This window comes from Gobio gobio (genome assembly GCF_949357685.1).
Source record: "Gobio gobio genome assembly, chromosome: 22".
In the NCBI taxonomy this organism is placed as follows: domain Eukaryota; kingdom Metazoa; phylum Chordata; class Actinopteri; order Cypriniformes; family Gobionidae; genus Gobio; species Gobio gobio.
The window spans coordinates 1,503,443-1,525,364 of NC_137118.1; the positions used below are offsets into that span (position 1 = coordinate 1,503,443).

Here is a 21,922-nt window from a genome sequence, read left to right on the forward strand (position 1 = left end):
CAACCCAGACTGTGAAACACACACACACACACACACACACAGGCAGATGTTTGTAATGGCTAAGTGCTCTGACCTATAAGTTTCGCTTCCTCCTCAGTTAGAGTTTTGCTGAGGTAGGTTTTTTTCTTCTTCAGTGTGTTCCCAGAAGGCAAAGTGGCCCCTGTGTTCGGCATGGGTGGTTCGCCATCTTTCTGCTGCAGGTTATCAGCTATGACGAGGAACGCCCTCAGAGCGATGTTCATTCTCTGGACAAACATCAGAAAAGAAACTTATAGCAAGATCTCATCTCATCAATGTGTTTGTATGGGTTATAGAATACAACTTTTTTGAGCACTTTAGGTAGTATTTACACCGATCAAACTAATATTGTGTTGGTGACCCGTCGAGGCATGGACTAGAAGGTGTGCTGTGTGCACCAAGATGTTAGCAGCAGATCCTTTAAGAGGGCCTCTATGGATTGGACTTGTTTGTTCAGCTCATCCCACAGATGCTCGATTGGATTGAGATCTGGGGAATTTGGAATTTGGCATGCGGGTGTGTGTGAGCATTACCTCTGGGTTTAAACTGAACGCTTTGGGGGATTTTCCAACACTCAGGAGATCACATATAATTTCTTTCATGGCAAAATCCAGTCTTTCCTAAAGCCAGAAGAGAAACGTTCACATCACTCAGGGCTAAACGATAAAGCCATCACTTCTGTGACAACAGCACAACAAAACATACATGTGGATTATTTTCTTATATGCATATCAAACGTCTATAGGCATGTGTGTGTGTGAGTATAGGTGTGTGTGTATGTGAGAGTATAGATGTGTGTGTGTGAGAGTATAGGTGTGTGTGTGTGTGTGTATGTGAGAGTGTAGGTGTGTGTGTATGTGAGAGTATAGGTGTGTGTGTATGTGAGAGAATAGGTGTGTGTGTGTATGTATGTGAGAGTGTAGGTGTGTATGTATGTGAGAGTATAGGTGTGTGTGTGTGTGTGTGTGTGTGTGTGTGAGAGAGTATAGGTGTGTGTGTGTGTGTGTGTGTGTGTGTGTGTGTGTGTGTGTGTGTGTGTGTGTGTGTGTGTGTGTGTGTGTGTGTGTGTGTGTGTGTGTATGTGAGAGTGTAGGTGTGTGTGTATGTGAGAGTATAGGTGTGTGTGTGAGAGAGTATAGGTGTGTGTGTGTGTGTGTGTGTGTGTGTGTGTGTGTGTGTGTGAGTGTAGGTGTGTGTGTATGTGAGAGTATAGGTGTGTGTGTGTGTGTGTGTGTGTGTGTGTGTGTGTGTGTGTGTGTGTGTGTGTGTGTGTGTGTGTGTGTGTGTGTGTGTGTGTGTGTGTGTGTGTGTGTGTGTGTGTGTGTGTGTGTGTATGTGAGTGTAGGTGTGTGTGTATGTGAGAGTATAGGTGTGTGTGTGTGTGTGTGTGTGTATGTGAGAGTGTAGGTGTGTGTGAGAGAGAGTATAGGTGTGTGTGTGTGTGTATGTGAGATTATAGGTGTGTGTGTGTGTGTGTGTGTGTGTGTGTGTGTGTGTGAGAGAGAGAGAGAGAGAGAGAGAGAGAGTATAGGTGTGTGTGTGTGTGTGTGTGTGTGTGTGTGTGTGAGATGGGTAGGTTTAGGGGCAGGGGCAGTGTGTGTGTGTGTGTGTGTGTGTGTGAAGGGTAGGTTTAGGGGCAAGGGCAGTGTGTGTGTGTGTGTGTGTGTGTGTGTGTGTGAGATGGGTAGGTTTAGGGGCAGTGTGTGTGTGTGTGTGTGTGAGATGGGTAGGTTTAGGGGCAGGGGCAGTGTGTGTGTGTGTGTGTGTGTGTGTGTGTGTGTGTGTGTGTGTGTGTGTGTGTGTGTGTGTGTGTGTGTGTGTGTGTGTGTGTGTGTGTGTGTGTGTGTGTGTGTGTGTGTGAGATGGGTAGGTTTAGGGGCAGGAGCAGTGTGTGTGTGTGTGTGTGTGTGTGTGTGTGTGTGTGTGTGTGTGTGTGTGATGGGTAGGTTTAGAGGCAGGGGCAGTGTAGGGGGATAGAATATACAGTTTATACAGTATAAAAACCATTACGCCTATGGAAAGTCCCCATAAAACATGAAAACCCAACGTGTGTGTGTGTGTGTGTGTGTGTGTGTGTGTGATGGGTAGTGTAGGGGGATAGAATATACAGTTTATACAGTATAAAAACCATTACGCCTATGGAAAGTCCCCATAAAACATGAAAACCCAACGTGTGTGTGTGTGTGTGTGTGTGTGTGTGTGTGTGTGTGAGAGAGTGTATAGGTGTGTGTGTGTGAGAGAGTACAGGTATGTGTCAAACCTGGGCAATGAACTGAATAATCTTGACAAAGATGTTGAGAGGCATGTCTCTGGGAACGACGCTCCGCGAGCCCTTAGGGAACAGGGTTGATATGATGGAGGTGAGGCGGCTGGAATGGACAAAAAGATAAAAATGTCATATTAGTGGATGTCAATCATCCGAATAAACATTATTATTATCATGACTGTCAGTGCCATGCGTTTGAAATATCCATCACATATGTGTTAGTGTTGGAGTTCGCTAACCTTTGTGTTGCAGTGTTGCTTTCACATTTGATCCGGATCATGTAGACCCACAGCAGCCGATACAGGGACTCCAGGGCCACCCGCGCCATTTTGTGGTCTTTGTTCTGCAAGAAGAGCACTCTGTGGTCATTTCCTGTCATGCATATCAAATGTGTGCATTTTTTATACTTCTGTATAATTCCCATTAATTCCACAGTTTCTTTTCCAATAACAAGATTTATTTCAAAATATGCGAAAATGTTAAGATAATAATAGTTTCAGAGAATATATTGTTTAGTAATTTTTTTTGGTAACACTTTACAATAAGGTTTCGTTTGTTAACATTAGTTAACTACATTAGTAAACATGAACTAATAATGAACTGCATCTTTGTTAATGTTAATTTCAACATTTACTAACGCATTATTAAAATATTGTTAACATAATGCGCCGTGAACTAACATGAGCAGCTGTATTTGTATTAAATAACGTTAACAAAGATGAACAAATACAGTAACACATGTGCTGCTCATGGTTAGTTCATGTTAACTAATGAAACCTAATGAAACCTTATTGTAAAGTGTTACTATTTTTGTCTCGTTATGGGCATAAATTATAGTGAGGTTTATGATGAAGAAAATTCAATAAATATTTTGTACATAAGAAAGAAAAAGAAATATATATATATATATATCATTTATATCATATATGATATATATGATCACATATATATATATATATATATATATATATATATATATATATATATATATATATATATATATATATATATATATATATATATATATATATCTTATTATATATATATAATATATATTTATATACTTTATATACTATATTTATATACTTATTATATATATATATATATATATATCTTAAGGATGTTTAGATATTTTTACTGGCAAAGCAAATATACAAATACATTTTTTCCCGTTACAAAAAAACAAAAAACCAACGTTTGGTGTTTCTTGACTATAGTGTTTGATTTTTTACCAAATGTGACCATGATCTGAGATACATTTATTTGAGAATATATGAAAATGTAAAGACTTTTTACATTACATTTTTACATTTTACATTTATCAGAGAATATGTCTTGAATTTAAGGGTTAGTTCACCCAACAGTGTAAATTCTGTCATTAGTTCCTCATGTGGTTGGACACCCGTCAGACCTCCGTTCATCTTCAGACACAAATGAAGATATTTTAGTTAAATCTGATGCTCTGAAAGGCCTCCAGTGGCAGCGATGACATTTCCTCTCTCAAGACCCATAAAAGGCACTAAAGACGTCGTCAATTCTACATTGATCGTGCTTTAGGTCTTGGCGCAGTGCTCAAAATGGGGCTAAAGTGTGCCTTTCCTGGACACCTGAACCATGAGAAGCGAACAAGTGCACGTTAAAGTGCCTTATCAAAGCCGAGAAATGAAAGTCATATTCGTGGAGCTGCGTGAGTTCACATCAGAGGTCCAGAGGGAAGACAAGGACTTGTTGAATAAAGTCGTTATTTTAATTTTTTGTTTGCGCACAAAACTATATTCTCGTCTGTGGAGCCACTGTAGTGAGATGGACTTCGTAATGACGTCTTTATGGGTCTTGAGAGAGGAAATGTCATCGCTGCCAATGGAGGCCTTTCTGAGCCATTGGATTTAACCCCAAATATCTTCATTTGTGTCTGAAGATGAACCAAAGTCTAACGGGTGTCCAACGACATGAGTGTGAAATGTCTGTGGAGGAGCTCAGACCTCATATGTGATGAAGCTCAGAGTCTGATTTGCATCACTTTGGCATTTGTTTTACACAAAGTCACTTATTTACACTAAATTACTCTGGGAGCATTTCCGTCTGGATTTGGCCGACCCAAATGTAAGAGCTTCCCATACACACACACACACACACACACACACACAGTGTCTCTAAACACACAATACTGCTGTCATTTTACAGGAAACACTTTGACGTTTCATAAAGCACTGCTAAAAGTGATGAACATGTGAGTATGTGTTGTCTGAGCTGTAAAAAAAAACCCAAAAAGAGACGTTTTTGTGATTGTTTGGTTATAAACTCATTGTTGAAAGTGTGTAACTCAGGCCCTGTGAGCTCTAGCACCCTGCAGACAGTTTGGGCTGTTTTCTGCATATGTCTACAAACACTGGAAAAAAGAGCGTTTACACTGAAGTCTCACAGCGGCCAATCACAGCAGTGGGCGTTTACACTGAAGTCTCACAGCGGCCAATCACAGCAAGTGGGCGTTTACACTGAAGTCTCACAGCGGCCAATCACAGCAAGTGGGCGTTTACACTGAAGTCTCACAGCGGCCAATCACAGCAGTGGGCGTTTACACTGAAGTCTCACAGCGGCCAATCACAGCAAGTGGGCGTTTACACTGAAGTCTCACAGCGGCCAATCACAGCAGTGGGCGTTTACACTGAAGTCTCACAGCGGCCAATCACAGCAGTGGGCGTTTACACTGAAGTCTCACAGCAGCCAATCACAGCAGTGGGCGTTTACACTGAAGTCTCACAGCGGCCAATCACAGCAAGTGGGCGTTTACACTGAAGTCTCACAGCGGCCAATCACAGCAAGTGGGCGTTTACACTGAAGTCTCACAGCGGCCAATCACAGCAGTGGGCGTTTACACTAAAGTCTCACAGCGGCCAATCACAGCAAGTGGGCGTTTACACTGAAGTCTCACAGCGGCCAATCACAGCAGTGGGCGTTTACACTGAAGTCTCACAGCGGCCAATCACAGCAGTGGGCGTTTACACTGAAGTCTCACAGCGGCCAATCACAGCAAGTGGGCGTTTACACTGAAGTCTCACAGCGGCCAATCACAGCAAGTGGGCGTTTACACTGAAGTCTCACAGCGGCCAATCACAGCAGTGGGCGTTGACACTGAAGTCTCACAGCGGCCAATCACAGCAAGTGGGCGTTTACACTGAAGTCTCACAGCGGCCAATCACAGCAGTGGGCGTTTACACTGAAGTCTCACAGCGGCCAATCACAGCAGTGGGCGTTTACACTGAAGTCTCACAGCGGCCAATCACAGCAAGTGGGCGTTTACACTGAAGTCTCACAGCGGCCAATCACAGCAGTGGGCGTTTACACTGAAGTCTCATAAATAAATACACATTTCAGTTCACCCTCTGCAGCAGCTCTTTGTTATCTGAAATGTGTATTTATTTATTTTTCGCATTCATTATTTGTTTATTTCTGTTATTTCCAGAAGTCCGGAAATGTGATGTTTTCGGGCACTGTGCCAGATTATTTGGTTATTTCTGCATAACTGGTGATGCTTGACTGCATGATTATGATATATTTTGTCTTCCTGAGGTGATGTTGCTTCTCAAAAAAATGACGTCAGGGAAGACGTTAGCTTACCTGCGGCTCGCCGGTTACTTTTATGTGTTTCCGTGCTGGCCTGTCGGTCAATGGCGGCTTTCCCTTGACTACTATCGTCCACTTCACATGCTTTTTGATATAAAGTCGTGCTTTTTTGTCTATTCTGGATGAAATGAGGTCTGAGCGTCTGACATTTCAGCGTGTTGACGTTATGATATGACCCAGTAATGAAGTACATTTACTTGAGTTCTGTACTTAAGTACACTTTTTGAGTATCTGTACTTTACTGAAGTATTATTTTTTAGGGGAACTTTTACTTTAACTTCACTACATTTGAAAGACAAATATCGTACTTTTTACTCCACTACATTTCTATCAAGATCCTCGAAGTCAAAAGTCGTTTCTGTAGCAGCTTTAAAAGTCAGTGGATGATTTTGTTTCTTCTTTAAAAGTTTTTTTTTTTTTTTTGCAAAATGTAAATATCTGGGAGAAAGAGAAGCGCAGACATATGGATGAATCTGAGAAAGCCTGATGAACGAGCTCAGTTCAGTCTGTTTTTGTGCCTCTGAGATGCCAGAGCTCGAGCACTGAATAGATCTTTCTTTTGTGTGTTTTTCGCACTTAAACAGACCAAAACACACAAAATTTAAATTTTCATTTTGGAAAGTATTCACGTAAACAAAGTTGATTATGTCTTAAGTGAACGTAAACAGTTGGGGGAATATCGGATGTGTATCAGTGTGTAGGATTTGTGCATTCTGCCTTAAAGTGACAGCAGCTTTGTAAAGAGCTTTGTAACTTTTAAGTATTTAAATGAGTTGAAGGTGGTCGTATGCTAGCATGTCGGATGGAGCATCACTGAAGGGCTTAAACCAGCGTGCATTTATACAACAATGCAACAATAATAAAATAATGCATTGACATAAAAAAGGAAATTTACTTTTGATACTTAAGTACTTTTAAAAGCGAGTACTTCTGTACTTTTACTTAAGTAAAAATTGTTTTTAACAACTTTCACTTGTAACAGAGTAATATTTGACCAGTAGTACTTTTACTTTCACTCGAGTAATGGAGTTGTGTACTTTGTCCACCTCTAGATGTGAACAAGTATACAAAAACCCCACATCTGAGCAATAAATCACAATTGAGCGCGAGTGTGAACGTGGCCTAATTTCATTAACTCGACCTCTCTCTCTCTCACACACACACACACACACACACACACACACACACACACACACACACACACACACACACACACACACACACACACACACACACACACACACACACACACACACACACACACACACACACACACACACACACACACACACACACACACACACACACACACACACACAGGTAGACTGATGACTGTGTACAAAATGTACAAATGAGCCGTTACAGCTGCTGATAAAGGCTTCTCCTGTCCTGCCGGCCTCCCCTTCGAGCAAACCAAACATTCCTGCTGCCCTCCCTCTGCATTTCACACATTTCTAACAACCATTTGCATGTTAACTGCAGCCACTTTAAATATTTGTGCACTTGACTGATGGGCTCCACTGGATAATCACATGATGCTTACACAACCCCCTTGCACAACAAAAACTGCATTCCTGTTTGCATGTGATCTAGAAATGCTGTCTCAGATCTCAGAGACTCACTTTCAGGTTGGACAAGCAGTTGTTGAGGAAGACGTGCCATCGGTTCAGAAAGATCTGCTTCTGGCTCACACACAGAAGACACGTGACCAGCGGATACAGAGCCTAAGAACGATAAGGAGAGAGAAACATCTTAACATGCATATGTTCAAACTGAGGAAATACATGATATTATAAAACCCTGGTAACCATAATTCCATAGTTCTTACATTCTTACTACTAAGGAAACCTCATTTTATAATATTCACAGCTTAAAGGATTAGTTCACTTTTAAATAAACTTTTGCTGATAATTTACTCACCCCCATGTCATCCAAGATGTCCATGTGTTTCTTTCTGCAGTCGAAAAGAAATAAAGGTTTTGGATGAAAACATTCCAGGATTGTTCTCCATATAATGGACTTCAATGGGCTCCAAACGGTCCAGTTTCAGTGCAGCTTTAAACGACACCAGATGATGAATAAGGGTCTGATCTAGCCAAACCATCAGTTTCTGAGAGAAACCCAGCAGTATTTATGCTATTATTTTACCTCTTATCAGACGAACATGATCATCTCTGAGCTCCGCCATAACTTCCGCCTAGTGAGGTCAAAATACGAGCCTGGTAATATATATATATATATCGATCGTAGATCCCTCATTCTACTCATCCGTACAGGCGCTAATGAGGCATCTACGTATACATCTATGACCACGCTCGTATTTTGACCTCACTAGGCGGAAGTTATGGCGGAGCTCAGAGATGATCACGTTCGTCTGATAAGAGGTAAAATAATAGCATAAATACTGCTGGGTTTCTCTCAGAAACTGATGGTTTGGCTAGATCAGACCCTTATTCATCATCTGGTGTCGTTTAAAGCTGCACTGAAACTGTCATTTGGACCTTGAACCGTTTGGAGCCCATTGAAGTCCATTATATGGAGAACAATCCTGGACTGTTTTCATCAAAAAACGTAATTTCTTGGATGACATGGGGGTGAGTAAATTATCAGCAAAAGTTGATCTAAAAGTGAACTAATCCTTTAAAGGAGATGTGCATTTAATGATTTCTATGGTGTAAAATAATTGCAGAAACGGTGCGAACCCTGAAAATATTGCAATGTTGTAATTTAATTTAGGGTAACCTACTTTAAAAAATGCTCATTATATGGATACTTCAGGGTTGGGAACCACTGCTCTCACAAATACTTTCCTGTCATAATAATTTTGCCCTTGAGTTGTGTTCTTTACGCTGGATTGTAAAATATGCATAAAATGCACCACACACACACACATCACTGCTTGTAATGTGTAAAATCAAAAGTTGATATGTTAACTCGTGAAAGATATTTAGAGACGGAGCATTTGAAACATCACAGACAGCCAAAACATGTATGAGCCAATCAGTGTCAAGCGTGAACAAACGGAGGAAGACGTGCCAGAGAGTGTTTCTTCCTGGACGACAGGTCTAAAGTTGTGTCGTAAAGGGTTTCCACAAAATTCCTCAAGCAGGGCACGTTCACCTCGTTCTTCACCGTCTGAGGAGAAACAGATTGGACAGGAAACACATTATTACGTATTCTGCAAGCCTTTCTTACTCAAACAATGAATGAAAATAAGTGTGTAAATATGAGTTTGGCAGATCTTACTGCGGCGACGGGGACGAGAATCTCCACGAAGAGTCCGGCCAGAGAATGTTTAATGTCCTTATCTTTCACCTCCAGGAAATACTGAGCACACTCCTATAAACATAAAGCGCTATAAGTATGTTTGAAATGCACACTGTGCGATTCTGGCCACGATTTGGCCGTCTGGAAAGTCTTTGATCGCCGATGAATGATCAAATTTGACCTCAGATGAAATTCTGTCAGTGTCAGAAGATTTGCATCAAATTGTCTTCTTTATCAAGACAAACCATGACCAAAATGAATTTGTATCCTCATCTCAATCCCATTATTTGTACTGCAGCTCACGTCACTGAACGTGATTGATTGATGATATAAAACTCCGGACGAGTTTTCTTGTGTGCGTCCGGTTTTAGCACGCCTTGACTATCATACAGTCTGACATTAAAGGGTTAGTTCACCCAAAAATGTAAATTGTGTCATTAATGACTGAGCCTCATGTGGTTGGACACCCGTCAGACCTCCGTTCATCTTCAGACACAAATGAAGATATTTTAGTGTAAATCTGATGCTCTGAAAGGCCTCCATTGGCTCAACTTTACACTCTCAAGACCCTTAAAAGACACTAAAGACGTCGATACAAAGTCCATCTCACTACAGCGGCTCTACAATAACTTTATGAAGCGAACAGAATAGTCGATTTCAAAACACAGCATCATGAAGCTTCGAAGCGTTATGAATCAGTGAGTCAAATCATGATTCAGATCGCGTGTCAAACCGCCAAACTGCTGAAATCACGTGACTTTGGCGATTCAAACCGCTGAATCGACTCACTGATTCATAACGCTCTGAACCGCTGAATCGACTCACTGATTCATAACGCTCCAAAACGCTGAATCGACTCGCTGATTCATAACGCTCCGAACTGCTGAATCGACTCACTGATTCGTAACGCTCTGAACCGCTGAATCGACTCACTGATTCATAACGCTCCAAAACGCTGAATCGACTCGCTGATTCATAACGCTCCGAACCGCTGAATCGACTCACTGATTCATAATGCTCCAAAACGCTGAATCGACTCGCTGATTCATAAAGCTTCGAACTGCTGAATCGACTCACTGATTCATAACGCTCCGAACCACTAAAACGACTCACTGATTCATAACGCTCCGAACCACTGAATCGACTCACTGATTCATAACGCTTCAAACCGCTGAATCGACTCACTGATTCATAACGCTCCAAAACGCTGAATCGACTCGCTGATTCATAACGCTCCGAACTGCTGAATCGACTCACTGATTCATAACGCTCCGAACCGCTGAAACGACTCACTGATTCATAACGCTCCGAACCACTGAATCGACTCACTGATTCATAACGCTTCAAACAGCTGGATCGACTCACTGATTCATAACGCTCCGAAATGCTGAATCGACTCACTGATTCATAACGCTCCGAACCGCTGAATCGACTCACTGATTCATAACGCTCCGAACCGCTGTGATGAAGAGATGAGAATACTTTAGTGCGCAAAACACACACAAATAACAACTTTAATCATCAATCTCTTCTCATCTGTGTCAGACTCTTACGCTGTTGACTATTCTCATCTCTTCATCACATTAAGGCTGAACCACTGGAGTCACATGACTATTTTAACCATGTCTTTACTTCCTTTCTGGAGCTTGAAAGTGGGCGTGTCTGTGTATGGAGGGCTCAGAGAGCTCTCAGATCTCATCAGAAATATCTCCATCTGTGTCTGAAGATGAGCGAAGGTCTGACGGCATGACATGAGGAATTAATGACAGATGATTTGTTTTGTGTGAACTGTCCCTTTAAGCATTTGCTGCATTGTGTACCTGCATAAACTGGAAAGACGCTTCGAAATCCTCCACTGGGTACATCTTAATGCGGAAGAACTTGACCCCCATAATGAGGCTGATAGTGCTCTGGACCACATATGGACTCTGCTCTTTCTGCCTGAGCTCCTTCAACTCCGAGATGAACTTCTTCCTCACTGCAGGAAACCTGGGAAGATTGGGAGAGAGGGATTTAGACATATAAAAAACTGGAAAACAATACAGCAGAGATTCGGTTTGAATCCCATCATTATGCATGGGCTTTTATGAGATTTAACAGCAAGTGTGTGCTTGTTTATCTGTATATCCAGGGCTGCTCATAACTGCTGCGCATGTGTGGTAAATATTAATGTATATTTCTGGGTCCAAGCCTCAACTCACTTCACTTGAGAATGCCATTGACGGCCGTTTATGAGAGCTATTTATTCATATTAAACATCAAACATTTAAAAAAGTTAAATACTTACAGTCTACACAACAGTCTCTGTGCTCACAGCGTCACAGACATTAATATTTTAACAATTTATAAAAGATGAATCACTGTCTGGCCATCTGGAATTTTGGTATGCAGCTAAAGGTTATGATTATAATTTTTTTGTAGTATTACACCACATTGTGTGTGTGTGTATTAGCACCGTTTGTTGTTTTTCTTGTGGTATGAGAAGCTTCCGCGTGACGTCAGACTTAACAACCGGATAGCAATCATGATAATACGTGTGTTCATTAATTATCAGGTGTTAAACGTCTTTCTAGTTGGCTTTTTCTAGGGCCCTATGAATCCACGATGCAGAAAAAACAAGGACGTAATCGCAGAATCAAGTCATAAAAACGGAATTTACTCTATAATGTGGAATTAATAAAAGTAGGTCAGTACAGATATAGACGAGTGTCTGTGAATATTACACCGCAAAAACACCACTTAAATATGAATCCTGCATGTTCTGTGTGTCTCTGTGAGAATGAATGCCGCAGGCTTACACACACACACACACACACACACACACACACACACAGGTTTGTTTTGCAATCTAAGTGAGGACATTCCATAGGCGTAATGGTTTTTATACTGTACAAACTGTATATTCTATCCCTCTACACTACCCATCACACACACACACACACACTACCCTTACCCCTAAACCTACCCATCACACACACACACACACACACAGACTACCCCTACCCATCACACACACACACACACACACACACACACACACACACACACACACACACACACACACACACACACACACACACACACACACACACACACACACACACACACTACCCTTACCCCTAAACCTACCCATCACACACACACACACACACACACACACACACACACACTACCCTTACCCCTAAACCTACCCATCACACACACACACACACACACACACACACACAGACTACCCCTACCCATCACACACACACACACACACACACACACACACACACACACACACACACACACACACACACACACACACACACACACACACACACACACACACACACACACACACACACACTACCCCTACCCATCACACACACACACACACACACACACACACACACACACACACACTACCCCTACCCATCACACACACACACACACACACACACACACACACACACACACACACACACACACACACACACACACACACACACACACACACACACTACCCCTAAACCTACCCATCACACACACACACACACACACACACACACAGACTACCCCTACCCATCACACACACACACACACACTACCCCTACCCATCACACACACACACACACACACACTACCCCTATCCATCACACACACACACACACACACACACACACTACCCCTACCCATCACACACACACACACACACACACACACACACACACACACACACACACTACCCCTTAACCTACCCATCACACACACACTACCCCTACCCATCACTCACACACACACACACACACACACACACACACACTACCCCTACCCATCACACACACACACACACACACACTACCCCTACCCATCACACACACACACACACACACACACACACACACACACACACACACACACACACACACACACACACACACACACACACACACACACACACACACACACTACCCCTACCCATCACACACACACACACACACACACACTACCCCTAAACCTACCCATCACACACACACACACACACACACACACACACACACACAGACTACCCCTACCCATCACACACACACACACACACACACACACACACTACCCCTACCCATCACACACACACACACACACACACACACACACTACCCCTACCCATCACACACACACACACACACACACTACCCCTACCCATCACACACACACACACACACACACACACACACACACACACACACACACACACACACACACACACACACACACACACACACACTACCCCTTAACCTACCCATCACACACACACTACCCCTACCCATCACACACACACACACACACACACACACACACACACACACACACTACCCCTAAACCTACCCATCACAGGAAACATTCTGCATTTTTTTATTTTTAATAAAACATTGTTTAGTATGTTTTTAAAGCTATTTTAAATATGAGGACATATGAAATGTCCTCATATTTCATGTTTACGTTGTAATACCTGTGTAATGCCTGTGTCGTCATACAAATTTGTGTCCTCATAAATCACACACACACACACACACACACACACACACTGAAGCACGCGTGATGCTCGTGGTGTTTTCAGCCTCTGCCGTCTCACTATATGAGGACATGAACTCCTGAACTTCAGTCATTTCATCAGCGTTTACTGATTCATTTGAGGAAAACTATCATCATAAATCATAAACACACAGACACTCAAAAGGTCTTCACGGCAACCCGTCAGAATAAAAGTTCGGATTAACGTGAATAAATTATGACAGAAATATATTACTGTTAAACTAATACCATTTTTCTTAAGGAATATTAAACATTTTTGTTTTTATGAATGTAATTAATTACACGTTTTTTGATTATTAAAATTGAATAAAACAATTAAAATGGAATCCAGAAAACTTAAAACAGAAAACACAGAATTTGAAGAAGAAAAAAAAACGTATTTCATACATTTTTGTTAAAACTTAATAGTTGTTTTAAATAAGTTATATTAAATTAATTAGACATGCTTTTTGATTGCACCAGACCAAAAAAAACGAATGAATTAATCCGAATATCATTACATTAATCAAGTTAAATAGCGATGGGCTGCCCAAGTTTAACTCCATTTCACCAAAGTCAGCAGATTCCAGGGCTTGCATGTTTATTGCACACGTGTGTGTGTGTGTGTGTGTGTGTGTGTGTCTTCAGCTCTATATTTAGAAAGGCATCTGGAGGGGGAATAGGGAGGGATCTCTCTCCGTGTCTCTCTGCTTTCCCACTGCATTGTGTGATATTTATCCTGTGCTGAACTGGGGTGAGGACTTTAACAGACACATGTAGACACCTTATTATTATATTTCTCACACTATTAAATATGGAAAGAGGCCATTACTGTCAGGACTGGGGCTCTGTGTGACACTGATGGAGCTGCGCGTGAACATGACGAGACGTCTCCTCCATCAGCGTAATGGCCTCCCATTAGAGCTTCATCTAACTCTAGACTCTGTCACAGGAAGAAGAATGCCGCCATCATTTTGAGCTCGAAACCAGGTCGCTGGCTTCAACAGGAAGCCATCCATTTAGATTTTAAGTGAGGTGGGAATGTTCTTGCAAATGGCTTTTTGGATCCAGATTTTAGATTGGACTTCATTACATTACCAATATCAGACACTCCAGCTCTCTGACCCCTCCATACACAGACACGCCCACTTTCAAGCTCCAGAAAGGAAGTAAAGACATGGTTAAAATAGTCATGTGACTCCAGTGGTTCAGCCTTAAAGTGATGAAGAGATGAGAATACTTAAACAAACACAAATAACAACTTTAATCATCCATCTCTTCTCGTCTGTGTCAGTCTATTCACGTAGTAAACACAGTGCAGAGCTTCCGAGTTCTACACCAGAACGCCAGCTCACTATTGGCCGACGCTGTTCACGTGACGCATGCGTGTGATGCTGGCCAATAGTGAGCCGGCGTTCTGATGTAGAACCCGGAAGCTCTGCACTGTGTTTACTACATGAATAGACTGACATAGAAGAAAAGAATGAATGAATAAAGTGGTTATTTGTGTTTGTTTTTCTCATCTCTTCATCACTTTAAGGCTGAACCACTGGAGTCACATGACTATTTTAACCATGTCTTTACTTCCTTTCTGGCCCTTAAAAGTGGGCGTTGCTGTCTATGGAGGGGTCATATAAATATGATATCATTAGCCGTGTTAATTTTGACAGCAAATTTTGATTTAGTTTTAGTCATATTTTAGTCGCCTGAATTGTTTTTAGTTTTAGTCTAGTTTTAGTCTCCTAAAATCTAATGAGTTTAGTTCAATTGTAATACATTAAGCATTTAAGCGTTACATAACCAACTTCCTCTTGAACTGACATTTTGACATCATTTTGTTTTTGACATTAAAAATACACGAAAGAGCTCAATTCACTTTTTTGTTTGTTTTTTTAAAAACATCTATATAGTTTTTATAACTCTGTATTTCTGTTTTAATTAGTAGGCCATATCAGGTTAAGCTAAAGCTTCAAATAAGTTTGTTTGTTTTTTTAATTTCAGTTAACATTTATTTAATTTCAAGTAATGAAGATTTTTTTAATGGTTTTAGTGAACTATTATAACCTGATGCTTTATTGAATGTGTGTCAAATACTGGTCTTTCCTCCTGACTATGAATTAAATGGGAATGAAATTAAATATAGTTTATAGTGTAAGCAAATATGAATATATAATGCGTGACTTTTAATTATAAAACAAGCTTGAAATACACCGGGACTCTTATTTTGAAATGCGCTTTACTATTGCAGTTGCAGGAGCTCATTCAAGTTCAGGAGATCAAATATGCGTCATTACAACCGTCTAAAACACATTACTATATAAACATGGTAAAGTAAACATTGTGATTATTCATCAGCATTAGTTCATAAGCAATTGCCTGACATAAATGTGTGTTATTGATTGATTGTGAACCGCTCTATGCGTGAGCTATCCCTAATCGTCCTTCCCTAACATTTTCGTCTCGTTTTTTTATTTGTTGACGAAAATGACAGCAAGTTTTCGTCATTGTTTTTGTCATCCAACACTAGTTTTTATTTAGTTATCGTCTCGTTTTCGTCAGCGAAAACAGGTCATTGATGAAAATTATGACTGATTTTATTGAAATTAACACTGATTATTAGCTGATTTTGCTGCTTTATAATTTACCTGGACTGGGCCACGACCCCGACGACCTCTGCATACAGATCGGCCACTATGTGCATGTTGGTCATGTTGGGCCCAAGGTACCTGAAGACAGAGAAACATCACAATCCTTCCTGTCCTGTAGAATCCAGTCACACTTAACCACGCTTGCATTACATGATTTAGTGAGCATTAAAGTGATGTAAGATGCAGATTTGGCAGATTTACTAATGCAAACTCATGCAGGAAGGAAATAACTTCAATGGATCATTACCCCTCCTTGTACTTGAAGTGTTTGAAGGCCAGGTTAATGACTTCCTGAATGAGGCCGTCCAGAAGAGGATGGAGAGGGATCTACAAAGACAGGATGAGTAAGAGGAAGAACAGTGTGTTTATATATTACTTTATTTATTTAAAATAAGTACAAATGGTAACTCTTTAGACTACGGCCTGGAAAGTACTGCATAAATAATGCGAATTTACAGCGTAACTTTCTTTAATTATAGTGTAACTATAAAGTATCTACATGTAGCTATAAGGGAACAATATGTAATATTTGGGGAATAAAGGTGTAACTATCAGGAAAATTTAAAAATCATTTACACTGTAAGTATTTTTTAATTAAGGGGTAATTATTCGTTACAGGGTAAGTACAATAAAAAACACATACAAAATCATATTATAATGGGTTGTGAAGATGTTTTAAAGGTGCGAGTTGAAACAATTGTTCTCTGATATCTACATAGAGGGTATGTGGCTTATTTAAGGCTAAAAATTGTCCAGATACGGTTTTACAGGTCCTTTTACAACCCTAGAAATTGTCCCTAGAATGAAGTGGTCTGTTTTTGCCTTATTTGGAAGGGACAAACTGTTATTTCTGCTACTTGGAGTTTCCTATTGTTACTGTACTAGCATCTTGCGTTGATATTATCGTTAATGTTGTCTCGCTAAGAAACTTTCAATTTAATCAGAAATTGTTTAGACAGTCAATAAGTGGATAAAATCACTGCTTACTGCTTGTGGGAATATAGTTTGATGTCCATGTGCTGAACTCGTGTTATTCAACTATGCCACGCTTAATTACATTTTTCATTCTAGGGCACCTTTAAGTTCTGTTATTTTTTAAAGCCTAATAAATGTGTAAATTGATATCTTTCAATGATCCTGTAATGTTGGATGTCTGTCATTAATGTTTCATAGAGACATCAGTGTCAGTGATACTGGCCTTCATTCATAAAAACATGACATTACAACAAATATTTAAGAAACACTGTCTTTAAGTTGTTTCTACATTAATTTGGAGAGTAACTGAAATTATTACAATATTAAAAATATTATAAAAACTCGCTTTTTTTCAGTCGATTGAAGGCACTACTTTATATAATAAAATGCTCATTAAATTATGACAATACAAAGTCCAACCTGCCCTGAAAAAACAAAAAGATGCAATCATAACTTCATAACTTACCTGTTTTAAAACCTCAATGAGCACAAGTGAGAATATGAAATCTATTGCCAAGTCCCTCCTTTCCATCAGATAATCTTTCTGCTGTTCATCACTGAAAAAGAGACGGAAGAGAAGAAATTGAGTAAACTGCATTTGGATATATTAATATATTGGATATTAATTAGGGCTGTTAAAAGATTAGTCGCATCCAAAATAAAAGTTTGTGTTTACATAATATATGTGTGTGTACTCTGTTAATTATTATTTATATATAAATACACACACATTCATGTATATATTTAAGACATACTTGCATGTATATACTGTATATACATTTATATAATCTATAATATATATATATAAATATAAATATTTTTTTCTTAAATATATACATGCTTGTGTGTGTATTTATATATAAATAATAATTAACAGAGTACACACACATATATTTTGTAAACACAAACTTTTATTTTGGATGCGATTAATCGTGATTAATCTTTTGACAGCCCTAATATTAATATAAATATGCTTCTGAAATCCTCTCTGCTCTGTATCTGAAGCACTGATTTTCTCCCAATAGTGTTATTAGATTTTGTTTCATTGCTTTGGCTTTGCTACTAATTTGATAAAATGGGACTTATTTCTGAAATACGCTGTTAAAAACACTCATGAAAGTAGGATTGCATTAAAAAGGAAGAAAATGCCATTGCCACTTAAACAATGCTAATCTCATCTTCACAGCGCTTTAGATATTACTAGCCGAACTGCAGAAGAGATGGCATTTCATCAAGCTCCCGTCACACACGCATAACCACACAAACACACACTCGCACAGAACACCATGAACACACTTATGCAACTGACATTAACTCTTGACACTTGACCTCGTGTGCCCTGGTTTTAGGAAAGGTTGCGCTACAGACAGGGTGGAAACGGACTACACGTTAAAGTAGGGATAAGGAGTAAATAATAATCTATGAATTCATCTAAATTATTTAATAATCAACACTCAAATAGCCCAGTACAATGTTACAAAAGCTTCTAAGTGAGCTTTCAGAGAGTTTCAGAGAGTGAGCTTTCACTCAATTTTTCAACTAAAGATCGAAATAAATCGAATTAATAAACTAAATTAACCATATAAACTAAATGACTGATCTAATTATTGATCTAAAGCCCACACTGTCACTGTATGATAATGGAAATGAACTGATGACATCAGCGTTTTCTCCAGAATGGCTATACAGCTGAATAAAATTATGCTGCATTATTTTCCTGTTTAACACTGTGAAGCTGCTTTGAAACAATCTGCATTGTTAAAAGCGCTATATAAATAAAGCTGACTTGACTCGACTTGACTTGACTTGACTTGACTTGAGAGTGTAGGCGAAGGGAACTCACTTTTTGGACTTTGTGTTTGCCCGTGGACGATACTCATGGGACTCGTCTTCCAAACCGTTCTGTCGTTTGTACCAGTCAAACAGTGTCCGCAGGATGGAGGGAAGACAATACTCCGCAAGAGAGCTCATAGTGCTGATCAGCTGAGGAGGAGAAAGAAGAAACTTCAGGAAATTGTTCTGTTTTGGCACTAATTGTCCAGTTCTCTGAGTTCCTGAGAGCGGCCCATTCTCTCACTAATGTGTGTAGAAGAGAACACACACACACACACACACACACACACACTCCTGAGAGCGGCCCATTCTCTCACTAATGTGTGTAGAAGAGAACACACACACACACACACACACACACACACTCCTGAGAGCGAACCATTCTCTCACTAATGTGTGTAGAAGAGAACACACACACACACACACACACACACACACACACACTCCTGAGAGCGAACCATTCTCTCACTAATGTGTGTAGAAGAGAACACACACACACACACACACACACACACACACACTCCTGAGAGCGGCCCATTCTCTCACTAATGTGTGTAGAAGAGAACACACACACACACACACACACACACACACTCCTGAGAGCGAACCATTCTCTCACTAATGTGTGTAGAAGAGAACACACACACACACACACACACACACACACACACACACACGCTCCTGAGAGCGGCCCATTCTCTCTCTAATGTGTGTAGAAGCGAACACACACACACACACACACACGCTCCTGAGAGCGGCCCATTCTCTCTCTAATGTGTGTAGAAGCGAACACACACACACACACACACACGCTCCTGAGAGCGGCCATTCTCTCTCTAATGTGTGTAGAAGCGAACACACACACACACACACACGCGCGCGCTCCTGAGAGCGGCCCATTCTCTCACTAATGTGTGTAGAAGAGAACACACACACACACACACACACACTCCTGAGAGCGGCCATTCTCTCTCTAATGTGTGTAGAAGTGAACACACACACACACACACACACACACACACACACACTCCTGAGAGCGGCTCATTCTCTCACTAATGTGTGTAGAAGCGAACACACACACACACACACACGCTCCTGAGAGCGGCCATTCTCTCTCTAGTGTGTGTAGAAGCGTCTGCAGGCCTAGAGCTGGAGTTATACACCTGTGGCCATGAAGGGATTGAACACCTGAACTCAGGGATGTTGCTAAAGAAAGAAACACAATGTATTGAAGGATGCACGTGACTATGCGACAGCGTAATTTGACATGGTCCCAAAACATGCCTGTTCTTCTGCGACCTCAAAAGTATGTCATTTTTCTTCACAAAAAGTATAAGTTGCTGAACTGGGACGCAGCATAAGTGAAATGTTACTATGGGTGGAATTTGGGTAATCAGAAAACAGCCTGAATTAAGATCTAGGGATGTGCTCATACAGGCTGGGCTAAACCAAACAGAGGAATGGGCAGAGCTGGCCTGGTATTCCCCCAAACCACTGAGAGACATTCAACACACACACACACACACACACACACACACATTCAGGCTGCTTAAGAATTCAATACAGAAGGGTAAAGTCAGGACAGCACAGCTACAGGAATGCTATTCTTAGGGTCTGACTGATGATGGAGCAGATGATTTATTCTTTTTCAAAATTACTTTATCATTTCTGCGGCTGATATTTGAAACAAAACCATGTCTCAAAGGCCTATTTGTTTCATTGCCGGCGTGTGTCAGGAAGGATAAAAGTCTTAAATGTCAGGAAGGATGTGGGAAATGTCACTCAATCTCACCTGATCAAACTGCGGGTCTTCTCCTCTTTGCAGAGATTTGGTGAGGGGCTTTTCCTGCAGAACATCAAAAAGAACGTAAGAGCTGGAAAACAATCTTTCTTTCGTAATGCATGAACTTAAAAATCCCAAATTAAACATATAATCAAGAACTAGGGACGAGTGATATGACCAAAATCTAATATCACGGATGTTACTTCACAATAATATATCACGATAATCATACATCATGATATAGTTATTTCTGCTTTAAATAAGGTTATGATATCAAAATTGTCCGTTATAATCATCAAAATTAACAAAATAAACATTTGAAATATATCAGTCTGTGTGTAATTACTGAATATAATGTACAAGTTTCACCTTTTGAATGGAATTAGTGAAATAAATCAACTTTTTGATGATATTCTAATTATATGACCAGCCCTTGTATACTGTATATATCCAGTATATATATACACAAAGATCCGTCATCTGCGCTTTGAGAGGGATGTGGGACAGATCTTCTTGTCTTCATGTTTTGTCCTGATGACACTTGTTTATATCACTTGTTTATATTGTTTATATAAAGTTTATATCTTCCACAGGGTCAAGACATTTAGGCTGTGTTTGGTTTTGTGCTGCCAGAGAAAGCGTGTGTGTGAAATACGCTATACAAGTAAACTTACCAAGTCTAATCACAAGCACAAACTGTGTTAAATAGAATTTGAAGTTTTTTTTTAACTTTACCACAGTAAAGGATGCAAATAGATGTAATAGACCCAATTATAAGCAAACGGAAGGAAGTTTATAGTCCACTGCGAAAATGAATGAGACGCAAGGGAAGATTTGGGAAAAGAAACGAGATGTCCAGGGGAATAAAATTGAGTAGGCCTATTGTTAAAATGAGCAGAAAATCGGGTGACCAGATCACAAAACGGAATAAAAAGCGAAAAATAAAGCTTA

General features: G+C 40.3%; 1 protein-coding gene across 1 annotated transcript in view; it reads right to left on the minus strand.

The window, feature by feature from the left end:
- Positions 1 to 21,922, minus strand: part of fryb (furry homolog b) — a 157,022-nt gene that overhangs the window by 104,539 nt on the left and 30,561 nt on the right. Inside the window, exons 3-15 of the mRNA XM_079804695.1 lie at positions 20,981 to 21,034; positions 19,199 to 19,338; positions 17,822 to 17,912; positions 16,628 to 16,707; positions 16,378 to 16,458; positions 10,996 to 11,164; positions 9,155 to 9,247; positions 8,945 to 9,043; positions 7,531 to 7,632; positions 2,524 to 2,627; positions 2,279 to 2,387; positions 552 to 638; positions 74 to 245 (exon numbers count right to left, since the gene is read on the minus strand). Of these exons, the coding sequence (XP_079660821.1) occupies positions 74 to 245; positions 552 to 638; positions 2,279 to 2,387; positions 2,524 to 2,627; positions 7,531 to 7,632; positions 8,945 to 9,043; positions 9,155 to 9,247; positions 10,996 to 11,164; positions 16,378 to 16,458; positions 16,628 to 16,707; positions 17,822 to 17,912; positions 19,199 to 19,338; positions 20,981 to 21,034 (1,381 nt within the window). The remainder of the gene's footprint in view (positions 1 to 73; positions 246 to 551; positions 639 to 2,278; positions 2,388 to 2,523; positions 2,628 to 7,530; positions 7,633 to 8,944; positions 9,044 to 9,154; positions 9,248 to 10,995; positions 11,165 to 16,377; positions 16,459 to 16,627; positions 16,708 to 17,821; positions 17,913 to 19,198; positions 19,339 to 20,980; positions 21,035 to 21,922) is intronic.